Source organism: Parus major, chromosome 4, assembly GCF_001522545.3.
Source record: "Parus major isolate Abel chromosome 4, Parus_major1.1, whole genome shotgun sequence".
NCBI classification, from domain to species: domain Eukaryota; kingdom Metazoa; phylum Chordata; class Aves; order Passeriformes; family Paridae; genus Parus; species Parus major.
Window position 1 is genome coordinate 5,276,008 of NC_031771.1, and position 12,193 is coordinate 5,288,200.

At 44.3% G+C, this 12,193-nt stretch overlaps 2 protein-coding genes across 2 annotated transcripts; one reads left to right on the top strand and one right to left on the bottom strand.

Moving 5' to 3' along the window:
- Window positions 1–6: 6 nt before the first annotated feature.
- EXOSC9 (exosome component 9) lies at window positions 7–4,881 on the top strand. The gene is made up of 12 exons (XM_015625568.2): window positions 7–27; window positions 203–297; window positions 885–1,004; window positions 1,091–1,193; window positions 1,624–1,761; window positions 1,880–1,962; window positions 2,120–2,252; window positions 2,688–2,776; window positions 2,966–3,112; window positions 3,413–3,603; window positions 3,907–3,985; window positions 4,505–4,881. The coding sequence occupies exons 3-12, from the start codon at window positions 976–978 to the stop codon at window positions 4,581–4,583; spliced, it is 1,071 nt and encodes a 356-aa protein (XP_015481054.1). The 5' UTR covers window positions 7–27; window positions 203–297; window positions 885–975; the 3' UTR covers window positions 4,584–4,881.
- Window positions 4,882–4,965: 84 nt separating this feature from the next.
- Window positions 4,966–12,191, bottom strand: CCNA2 (cyclin A2; the record flags this gene model as incomplete). The annotated part of the gene is made up of 7 exons (XM_015625567.3): window positions 4,966–8,015; window positions 8,428–8,561; window positions 8,811–8,924; window positions 9,691–9,895; window positions 10,417–10,640; window positions 10,972–11,087; window positions 11,897–12,191. Coding segments are annotated over 7 exons (1,140 nt in total), but the record flags the coding sequence as incomplete, so codon positions are not given.
- Window positions 12,192–12,193: the final 2 nt, after the last annotated feature.

Consider the following 12,193-nt stretch of genomic DNA (forward strand, 5'->3'; position numbering starts at 1 on the left):
CTCCTGCGCGCCATCCAGGAGAAGAAGGTGCGGCGCCAGCATCCCTCTCCCTGCCCTTTTCCCCATCCCTTTCCCCTTCCCCGTCGCCCAGGGGAGCGCGGCTGTCCCCGAGAGCCGCCCGCCCGCCCCCGTTCCCCCCGCGGTCCCAAGGCGGGCATGGCGCACTAACCCTCTCCATGCGTGTGTCCGTGTGTTCCCGCAGCGCCTGGACGGGAGGCAATGCTACGACTACCGGAACATCCGCGTCTCCTTCGGCGCCGACCGCGGCTGCTGCATCGTGGAGCTGGGCAGGACCAGGTGGGCGCGGGGGCTCGGCCGCGGGCCCCGGGTTAAATGTAAAACCTGAGGAACCCGAGCCTGCAGACATCTCTGTAAAAAGATTTTAACCTTTCAAGCCTTAAAGTCGCAGTATTTCAAGGGTAGGAGCAAAGAGGAGGAGATGGAAAGGAAGGAAGCGGTGAAGGGATGGGGTTTCCGCGATGATTGTAGTTACAAGTAATTTATAAAATGCAAAGTTGTTCCCAAGTCTTCATCCCTTTGTTCACTAATTATGCATTTTGCATTCTTCCCCAAACCAAACGACCCTTTTTTGTCTGTGTTTTTGCCTGTATTATGCACTTACATAAACATTTCATTACAGTTTCTCACGTGTTCGAGTCAATTTTTCGTCTTAAAAGACAGGAGTATGTCCTAGTTCTTAAATTTGGTTCTTTCAGTTGTTGACCAAAGCTTAAATATGTATGACAGGCGTTGAACAAGAAACTGTCAGGAGTGAGAATTACAAACTAAAACCCTAACCTCATGCTTTTTCTCCCAAGTATGTGTTTTGTTACTAGATTTTCCCTGGTATGTTCTGTGACTTGGTGCTTTATTTGCCTTGGCAGGGTTCTTGCACAGGTCTCGTGTGAACTCGTTCCCCCTAAGCCAAACAGGCCCACGGAAGGTGTGCTCTTCTTTAATCTGGAGCTCTCACCCATGGCTGCGCCTGGGCTGGAGCCTGGCAGGTAATGAATGTCTTAAAAGGACTAAACAAGGATGGGATAAAAGCCATGGTAATCATGTTAAGTTTGGGTTAATTTTGTTCCAACAGACAATCCGAGTTACTGGTGTCACTGAACAGACTATTGGAACGATGCCTCAGAGATTCCAAATGCATTGACACTGAATCTCTCTGCGTTGTTGCTGGTGAAAAGGTAGGAAAACTTCTGAATTGCTGTTGGGTTTAAACTAAAAGATACGTGTATTCCAGTTTTAAGTTGGTCCCTGTCTTGTATTGGATAGTAGAAGTGCTGATTTTAGGTTAATGTGAAGATCCACTCATCTGATTTGAGAGGTATTTTTACCTTGCATGTCTACATAGGCTTTCTGAAGTAGCTGGGACCCTACAGAATGATGTTTAAATTGTGCTGAAGTTCTACATATTTTGTCATAATTAAATCTGGCACAGTGGGTATCTTGAAATATACCAAGATCTCTCATCTTCTTAATCAAAGACCTAAGGAATATATGCTGGTTCTTTTTCTTGTTAAAAAAAAAGCCCAAACAAAAACAAACTAGTTTTGAAAAATAAAATTTGCTTCTGTAGAATCAAGCAGTTTTGTATTTTTTTTCTATTTTTCTCAGGTTTGGCAAATTCGGCTGGACATGCACCTGTTAAACCACGATGGCAACATCACTGATGCTGCCAGCATAGCAGGGATTGTAGCTCTGTGTCATTTCCGCAGGCCAGATGTGTCTGTGCAAGGAGAGGAAGTAACTGTGGTAAGTTGCTTGTTTTGTTTTTGGTTGTTTTTTTTTTCAATTTCCTTAAATTTCTTTGTCGTTTTAAAATCAAACGAGTTTCATAAATAACTGTATTCTGGGCCAATTCCTTTCAAAGTACACTCCTGAGGAACGTGATCCTGTCCCCTTGAGTATCCACCACATGCCCATTTGTGTCAGTTTTGCCTTCTTCCATCAAGGGTAAGATTTTGAGGTCTTATGTACCCATATAAGGAGTATAAATCTTGTATACTCATAGTAATTAATATGCAAGCCAACACCTTTGATTAATTGTGTTTAAGGGTAGTAAATGCCTCGAATTTATACTGTTGCCTCATATTTCAAACCTTGATTCTAGGACCTATTTATTGGTGGATCCAACTGAACGTGAGGAGCGGGTGATGGATGGGCTCCTTGTAATTGCCATGAATAAACACCATGAAATTTGTACCATCCAGTCCAGTGGAGTGGTCATGCTGCTGCAGGATCAGGTAAACCTTAGCCTGGACCAGTCCTTCTGCCGTGTATAAACTGGTTCCTGATGTGGGAATATCCATGACATTTGGAAGCTGAGAAATCAATGAAGTGTCTGGTTTTATTGGAAAAGATGATGTATTTTTTTGTTTTAGTGGAAGAGCATGGCACTGTGTACCATGCTGCAGAAGGGACGTAGAAAATGCATAGTTTTTGGTTAGATCTGCATCTTATTATTTTCTTTGTGATGCAGCTGAAAAAGCTTGCAAATTATTTCCAGTTGTACTCTGGAGGCTGTTAACTTTTTGCCAAAGTCTCAGCGAATCCCTCATGCTAAGGTGCCATATTTTAAGTGTTTGCAATTCCTGTGATTTAAATGCTTGTGATTCTTATGATGCTCTACAGTTTCAGTTAAAAACTTCTTTCCTGGTTTTTGTATGTGTAACAAACAGATTCTGAGATGCAGTAAAATAACAGCTGTTAAGGTGGGAGAAATAACAGAACTGATTCAGAAAGCCTTGGAAAATGACCAAAAAGCCAGGTGAGTGTTCTGGGAAGGGATGGAAATGGGGGGTTTTAAGAAATGTAGTAAAAAAAAGTAATGTCAGCTTGTGGTTTCAGCAGCAAATTGTCTTCACTTATATGTTTCAAATAGCAAGCATTTGTCTACTTGAACTTGGAAAGAGAAATAGTTTTTGGGTTGAAATAATGTCTGTCGCTGAATGAGCAGGAAAGAAGGTGGGAAGTTTGGCTTTGCGGAATCCATCCCCAACCAAAGGATCACTGCCTTCAAAATGGAGAGTGCTGCTGTGGACACCAACGACGTGGAAGAACAGGCTGGAGAAATCATTGCTAAAGCTGACCCTCCTTCAGAAGTGTATCTTTTCCAGGGTAATACTCTGGGGGAAACCAGGCTAAACACACATCTAAAATTCCTCATAGCTTAGGTACCCTGAGAGGAAACATCATCATCCTGGTTTTGGTTCAGTCTGCTTTTAATTCCTTGCCTAAAAGTGCAAAGCTGGGGTCAGAACTGTGATTATTACAGTGACTGGAGAAGTGGCACTCTGAAGTCCCTTTTAGGGCTGTTCTCCCATGGGTTATAAACCACCTGGTTTGCTCTCAGAATACAAAGAATTTTACCAGCAAACACCAAGGATTTTCTTAACTCCTGCAGTTTTGCCAATCCAGTATTGCACACTCCTGGTACAGCCCAAATTGGGGAAGGAATAGAGAGCTCCTGGGGAGACCTGGAAGAATCTGAAAAGGAAGAAGCAGCGGAAGAGGAAGATGAAAGTGAGGCAGCTGCTTTTGAATGTGAGAAAGTAGAAACTGAGGGTACAAATACACTGAGGGAAACTAAGAGTGGTAAGTATTTGTTTTTCTTAATATCAGATCTTATTATATCACTTGATCAACAGTTCAGAATTAAAATGTGAAAGGTCCTTAGGAAGAAAGAACCACTGTAGCCACTTTGCACATTTGGTAATTCCACTTGACTTGGTCAGTTATTTTCAAAACTTGATTTCTGTAGTATAGGGAGGGCTCCAAATGAATCAGTAACCTCTCTGAATATTTCTTTAGAAATGCTGTGGTTATTATTTACAGGGGTTGCTTGTACAAAACTGATCAGCAGTTCGGGCTTGGTGGGGTTGTGTTTTGTTTTTTTAGATGAACCCGTTGTGCTGTCTGACAGCGAGGAGGAAGAAGTTGTCATTCTGGAACCACAGGAACTACCAAGGAAAACAAGGTAACCAGCAAGTGGATTTAGGAAGGGAGTTTGTAAGAAGTATCACCAGGAAGGAGAGGATTTTGGCAAGGCCAAGAAAGGTTTCAGTTGATCAAAGGGAATACTAATATTGCTTAAATCTAGGCTAAAGCTCTGGCTTTCAGGCCTGGTGGGCCTGCAGCTGTCTGAGATGGTTTTAGCTATTTGACTCATTTTAGTCCTTCCAAGAGGGAAAGAGAGCATAAAAGTGGATCTCAATCAGTGGCTCCTTAGAGCTGCTGCAGAGATTCTGTGTGCCACCCTAGAGGTAATGCTGAGTTTTACCTCCAAGAAGTGAGATATGCTGCTGTATCTATGGAAACCCTTGTTCTTAGTGCACTTGCACAAGATTAATTTACACCTTGGCCTCAGGCATGGTGGGTAGTTGCCAAGTTATGGATAATCAACCTGTTATTTTGAAAAAACTATTCAGTATATTATCATATCAGTTATGATCAGTTATAGATCACGTTCTCTGATACAACTGTCGTTTGTTGACAGAACACAGACCAGCTCCCAACAAGAAAATCCGAGTAAGAAAGCATTTAACAAAAGGAGAAGAAAGAAGAGAACTCGTTAAAGCCATCATCCCTTCGTGCAGGAATGCTTATATGGATATTATGTATAATATGGATTTTGGTGTACTATTACTGAGCTTATTTTTGTAGATAATTTTATTTCCTCCCCTCCCAATATCCGGTTCTGCTTTTACGTATATGTTGAAACAATTGTACACAGATTTAAATTAAAAAATGGTGCCTGTAAGTGAAATCCTATGTTTGACATCCAGCTGCAGCAAAAACTCACCTAGTTCAGCTTTCTTCACAGGGGAAATATCAATGTGCTGTGATTAAAACCTTCTTTGCCCTGTTACTCCACACCTTAGCCTGTACTCAAACCGCTTTGTGTGAAAGTCACCAGGAATGGATGGATTTAAACAAACCAGCACAGAACTGCAGCAGTGGAGTTTCTTAAAAAGTTTAATTAAATATTACATGCAACACACAGGAATGCTTCTTGAACTATAGGCGAAGAGTTATGCTCTGAATTTAGGATCAGGCAAAACAGAGAGACGAGGAAGATTCCAAAATACCCGATGATCTGGGTGCTTTGTTTGCAAACAGGTGACACTGGAAACACACACATATTTACAGAGTGAAGCAGGGCTATTTTACAGGTGACATCAGTTACATGAGCTGTGAACAGGAGAGAAGTTACTGTTGCAGATTGTACATTCTCCAAATGAGGTTAAGAGCTTCATGTAAAAAAGACCAAAACTATATATATATATATATAAGAAGTTGCTCCCAGCCAGGCAAAGCTTGAATCAAGTTGTGCTCTTTCAGGAACAGACCAGCACACAAAACCTCTTCTCCAGGAGCTAAACCAGTGCAGTGTCAGTTCTTCCAAAAAACCCAAAGTCACTGTCCTGAGTACAAAAATGGGTGAAGATGCAGTTCCTTCTTAGTCCTGTAGTACCACAAGACTGTTAACTTCTTCAGAAAAATTAACAGTATGTTTTGCACTGCTGTTTATCTCTTCACACCTAACATCCCTATATTCCTTAGAGCCTTTAGTTGGAAAGGATTAGAAGGTAACCTGGATAGGCTTAACAGTAGTACAATACAACCTGGGATATTTTGTTCAAAGCTTAGAAGCAAAAGCTGGAATTGTCCCATATTAACTGTGGAAAATGAGAAGGTGGAAAAAGATAGCACTTAATGGCAGAAGCAAGGGCTGCCCTGAGGAAGGAGGAACGTTGTCATGCTGGGCAGAGATGCCAGCCCCTGACTGGAGATTTTTTGTTAGGCTGCAGAGGAAGTAGTGTTGATAATGGTCAAGATAAAGCTCAGGGAGAGTGGAAGAATTTTTCTCTGTGCTATGGGAACAGTAAGGGAAGAAGTTCCATTGGAGCTCGAGCACAGCTCTTTGATTAAGCACTGAATTAATACTAAAACCCACTGAAGTCTTTTCACTTAAGTACTGCTACTTGCTCTTTTTCTGGAGGAAATAATTCATCGGCTTCCTTTAAATTACCTCTCCAATGTTTATGTTTCTCAGTGTTCTTGGATTACACCACAGAAAGGAAGGCAGAACCCAGTTTCCCAGGAAGAGCACTGCAGCCTGTTATCTTCAAGTAATTGCTGCCAGTCAGCCTTGCCAGTTACCCTTCCAAGGTCGCAGACAGTGAAAAACACATTCCTCCCTGTATAAACTCCTTCTCCTGCAAGGTTAAAGTGTTTCCAACCCCAAGCACCAGACATGATACACGGCACAGGCTGTCCCCAATCCATTTCGGCATTTCAGTAAACCCACTGAAATTAATTTAAATGAAGGCTGTTGGCCAATGAAATGTGGTTCTTCATTAACCATTAGAACATGCATAAAAGTCCAAGTGCATCCTAAGAAGCTCAGACTTGCCAAAAAGGCTACTCCTGCTGCATATTTTGAGCAGATTTTTGACCACCAAGTTGACTCGAGGTGGTTCAGGGAAGGCTCAGGCAGGAGCACAAGGGTGGGGCAGAGCAGTAACTTTGTAGTTTGCTGAGGTGAAATACAGAGTTCTTTCTCATTGAGGCCTGCTGCTCATCCTGACAGAGAGACGATGACTTAAAAAAAATTATTTCAAGTAGCCCACACCCTAACAGCTGTTGGACATCTGTGAGGAGGAGTTTATACTGCTGGGTGCCCAGATAACCAGAGAGACAGCGCTGACTCGAATTCAAGTCAAAGAGGAACAGGTTTCACAAGGCAGCCCTTTCCAAAAGGCTTTAGAAACGAATGGCAGTTTCAGATGACAGTACTACCCCTCAGTGATTTTAAGCTATTGGCAAGACCACTAACATCAGATACAAAAAGTGTTTATTAGCCAACCTGGAAATGGCTCAATTCAGCCCACTTCGCTGCTTTACATGCAAACAACAGCGGGTACAGGGCAGCATCATCCATTTACACAGGCTGAAGGTAAACATCCACTCGATCTAATGCTGATTCAATGCCACTTTGCTCATGTAACAGTTCCAGAACTAGGGAAAAATATGGCACGTTTTTGCTGGAGCTCCTCTCAAGTGTGAGGGGCACACAGAATTCATACTGCTCTGCACGCAGCCCATCCGTGCCAGAAGATGTTCCCTGCCCTTGAGGGCACAGAGCAGCAGTTCACCCACTGCAGTTTAATCCCTCCACCACCCTAAAGAGACAAGCAGACTGAGGACTGATTTTCTCAGTAGGCATCAATGGACTTTTGGGACAGCCAACACATCAGTGGGAACTCCACGGGTTTAGATTAGCATCAGTTTTACACTTGGACTAGAAAATACCGACAGCAAGAACATTTTCTGTGTTGCGGAAGCGTGAGGTATGAACTGGTGCAGGGGGTTTTTAACTGTGCAGTCCCTGCAGCAGAGCATTCAGCCTTTCCCCCAATGAAGACTACATTATACAGCTACTGGGGCATGTCCTAAAGAGCCTTGTGAGCCGGTTCCAGCAAGGAGTTCTCCTCGTGGCCATAGAGTTTCTTCCAGTTTTGTAGCCATTAAGGCACGTCTTGAATCTATGCTAAGTCTCAGTTTAAACTAGACAGTATAAAAACGCTACTGATACTCTGTGGAGACCAAGTCTTTCTTACCCAGAAGGAGAAAAAGCCCTACTATAATAATGCACTGCTAATATTAACATTTAGTCTATAATTAGATAAGCAGTCTCAGACTTCACGTGGCCTGAATGGTTAATTCTGTGCCTGAAGAGAACATTTTGATAAAAACACAGCTAAAACTCTTAACAAGATTGCATGTACAAAAGATTTACATTAAAACCACATGAAACTGAACTTCATAATTGAAGTCATCAAAGCCTGTATTCATATTCTGAGTGATCATATCTAGGATCCTGAACCATGTTTAAAACTGTACATCATTTCCTGGTAATATACATCTCTTAAAAAGATCAGTCTCTTGATTATTACAATAAGTTTAGTGTGTCTGGTGGGTCAATGAGCGATACTCCATGGTACCTAGAGAGGGAACAAAAGAGGCAGGATGTCATCTTGCTCAAGTGCTCTTTGCATTAACAAAGAGCAGCATTAACTGCAGCAAAGCACATTTCCCAGCAGGCAGGAAACATTCTGAGGCTTGTTGGCTGCCATGCCCCACACAGATTTTTAAGAGCATCAGGTATCACCAACTGTAGGAACATCAAGAAAATTCCTTCAGTTTCTACCTGACAGTCCAGGCAGCAACAGAACACCAACTATTGCTTGACAAGCCATCATGCAAAAACCCCAGTGAGTCTTGTCACCATCTCACTAAAGAATTTGGTTAGCTGAGTCTGCCTGAAGACTCAAAAGATAACATCCCACACCCACACCCTGCCAGGCAGGTACATGTTTGGACAACTCAGAGGTTAACACCTCCGCAGATACTCACTTGGTACTCTTGTACTTTTCCCTTATGGACTGTTGTGTGTGCTGGGCCGCTCTGAGGTAGGTGTTGTGGAGGTCTATGAGGCAAGGCTTGATGTCTTCAAGGGTGTAGCCAGTTACTTTGCACAGGGATTCGGGCTGAGGGGAAAAAAGAAAAGGAGAGGAACATTTGAATGTTGCTGTTCACTTAACACTGATCACCAGTGGTGGAGCTTTTCACTCCATCCCATTTCTCAAATGCCACAGGCTGGAGCAATCTCTAATTAACAGCCGAGGAGCACAGAGGGGCTGCAATTCCTGCAGCCCAGGCCCAGCACTCAGAGCTGTGTACAAATAGACTGAACACACACAGAGGCCCATGAAGGCACATGTTGGAGTGCTACATACCCAAGATTGCCCAGTGAGTGTGTAGTCTGCCAGAAGAAATGCTGCAGCAGCAATAACTGATGGCAAGTATTTCAGGTAAGGATCAGCATCAATTAGACTCAGCTCTCCCAGGTACTGCAAGGGAAATGAAAGAGTGAATCATCTGCTTCCAAAAGTTAACAGTTGCTTCAGAACCCTAACTTGAGCTTCCAATCCTGCCACCAGTCGGAATGACACCTTTCATTAATTTCCACTTACTTTCTCTTTAAGCATCTCCTGCTAGCTACTGTCAAACAGCATTCCCAACACATGGTTTTCCCAGCACATTTTATATTTAGGGATATATAAGAACTAGAGGGAAGAGTGTAGTCAGGTCTGACCTGTTCACATTGAGACAAAGGCTTGTGTTTAGGACCTCTGGTACCTACCATACAGCTAGGATTTACCACAACTTCAGCTGAAATGTTATCTGTGCTCTGCTCTAGGAATTAGCCTCTGGATTTAGAGCTTGCTGCTGGTTGAGGGGAAAACCAAACCAAAAGTCGCTTTTTGCCAAAGTGTGTGTGTGGGTAGACGTGACAGCTGTAGATAAGAGAGAGGGAAACATCTATCTAGCAGTGCAACAAGCCCCAGTTTAAAGTTCATTAATCTCTGCCTGCTCTGAGTAAGGGTGCGTGCTTGAGCCAGGCCAAGTGCCAGCCTCTGATAAGAATGCAGCATCCCAAACAGAAAGTGGCAGTAGGAATGTTAGTTTCCAGCAGTGGGGCACCACTTCTGGAGGGGCACAGTTCATAAGGTGTATATATGTTATACATATATATGTATATGTGTGTGGGTGTGCAATAAATATCTGCAATAAAACTCTCTAATTATGTGGGCTGAGCTAGTAATTCTTACTTACCATGGACAGGCTCTCTACTTTAGCATCTGTCTGCTGGTGTAGAAAGTACTGGGTGAGGAACTGGTTGATTGTTGGAGCTGCCAAGTCAAACGACAAAACCTTCAGAATTAAGTGCTCCATCCTTAGGACCTGCTTCTTGGTGTAGGTGTCGTCTGTGATGTAGACAAACTCGGCTACTTCAGGAGGGTAGATCTCTTCAAACTTCCTGCCAGGAGAAACGTTTATGAGTAAATAATTGAGTACTAGAAAACCACCAACATTTAATGAAATGCTCATCTAAATTCTGACTTGGGAAGGAGCTGGGCACAGAGGCCAAACAAGTTTGCTGCAGTTGGTTGAGTAGCTCTTAAATCAGCAGGATTTTAAATTAGAAAGCTACAACAGCGTGAAAATTTAGGACCAAGGAATTTGGGACTTGGAGTCACTGAAACTCCAGAATAACCCACTAAATTAGTAATTGGGGTGAGCACAACTTGCTTTTCACGTGCCTTATGCATATTCCCTCAAATACTGTTTATAGATGCTGGCTGCTGCAGCTGGAAATAAAGGATCCTCACTTTAGGGGCAAACTTCAAAGATAACTGCCAAGCTTTTAGGTGGGTAACTCCTGATTTTTTTTCCTAGTGTGAAGCCCTCCTGAGTCAGTCCTGCTCTAGGCAACAGAACAGCCACAAGATTTTGTATGAAACCAGCAGGTGGAACTTGAAATGAAGCGATTTCACTTACGATGCGAGCAGCATAGCTGCAGTACCCACAAGCTGAAGTTTTCCTCTCAAAACAGACATGGAAGAAAGAAACCTATCAATGTAATTTACAGCTAAGTGCAGGGTTTCATTCTGTAATTTGTATTCTTCTCCAACTTCCACCAGCCAGTCCACAAGAATAGCCCGCATGTTGTTTGTGATATCAGGTTGCTTCTTCATGTAACCTATTTTGGGCTTGCATTTCACCTGTAGGTTTAGATGACAGATAAAGTTGAGGTTGGACCACGTGCTGGTAGGGAAGCAACTGTTTAAAGTCCATTTATCACAGTTTAACAAATCAAAAGTAAACACTGGTGAGTTTAGGATCAGTAAGTTCTATTTCTGTAATCTTGCTTTCCAGCTTCTGCATGGCACAATCAACTTTATCACAATAAACCAGTCCCATGCTCTTATTTCTCCCTTTCCAGCAAGCTCCAATTTAGTCACTGTCTTGGTAACTCGTGTTCAGATACATTTCTCCACCCCAAACTTTTCCCCCAGGGGCTGTATGCAAATAAGAAAAGGGACAGCCGCTCACCTCCATTTCCCTCAGGTATGTATGGATTTCGCTGATATAGTCTGGCACGTTATTAACGTTTGGTGCTTTCTCTTCTGGTTCTGAGGTTATTGAAATGTCCATAATACTTGGAGAATCTAAGCAGAGGATAACAGCCATGTTAAAATGGGCACCATCACATCACTCCCTCACAGCACAGGGAACTTTGTGCAGGCTGGACTGGGAGTTGAGGAGGCTTTATGGAAGTCAAATATTACAGCAACAGGGAAGTTTCCCCTTCCCCTTTCTCTTCTTCCCCCTAAGAAGAGAGAGACGGAAAACTCTTGCAATTATGTAGTGCTCAGTGCACCCTGTGTTACCTTGTTACATAGATGTGGATCCTGCAAGCTTAGATTGTGGTTTAAAACAGGGCAGGGGCGCCAGAGCTTTTTGTAGCCCGCAGAAGTGGATCACAGGAAAATCAGCCCTCAGATATTCAGACATGTGCTGCAGAAGAAGGATCTGGCAGTTCCCATTTTTCACACACTGGGAAGAGCTCAAAACACTTGCACCACTACCTGGGAGAAAAAACCTTTTACATCTTGGGATCTGCCTGGGTAAAGTCTCCTTCTAACTCTGTAATGGTAGCAAAGGGCGAGGATTTATGGGTTGATCGTGTCTGCAATCTGGCTTCTCTCATGAGGTACTGATAGAGCTATAAAGCGTAAAACGGCCTAAAATAGCAGGGGATAAGAACACAGAGGCTCAGCTCCACTGAAGAGCCGTCGCGTCCTGGTGGCAGGGCTCAAGGGAACCAAACCAGCCCGCGTCCCAAACCGCAGCCCTCCGGCTGGCTCTGGCAATCATTCCCGGGGTGAGCTCCTCCGCGTTTCCCGGGGCAGGGCCCTGAGGGGGTTGCAGGAGGGACGCGGCCTGCACGGCGCACCGGGGCCGGGGTGTCACGTACCGAAGCTCAGCTCCATGGCGTTGCCCAGGGGGGCCAGCGGCCGCCGCTCCCCGAGGGCGCACACGGCGGCACGCAGCCCCAGCGTCGCCTCCTCCTTCTGCCCCGCCGGGACGCCCCGCTGCCGCCGCGGCTCCCGCTCCCCATCGGGCTCGTCCACATGGATGGAGAAGGGCTGATGCCGATGCTGCTGCAGCCCCGCCGCCGCTCCGCGGCCCTCGCAGCCGCCCCGCGCCGCCTGTGGGGGAGAGCGGCCGTCAGAGCCCGGGCCCTGACAGCTCCGGCCGCGCCGGACCGGCG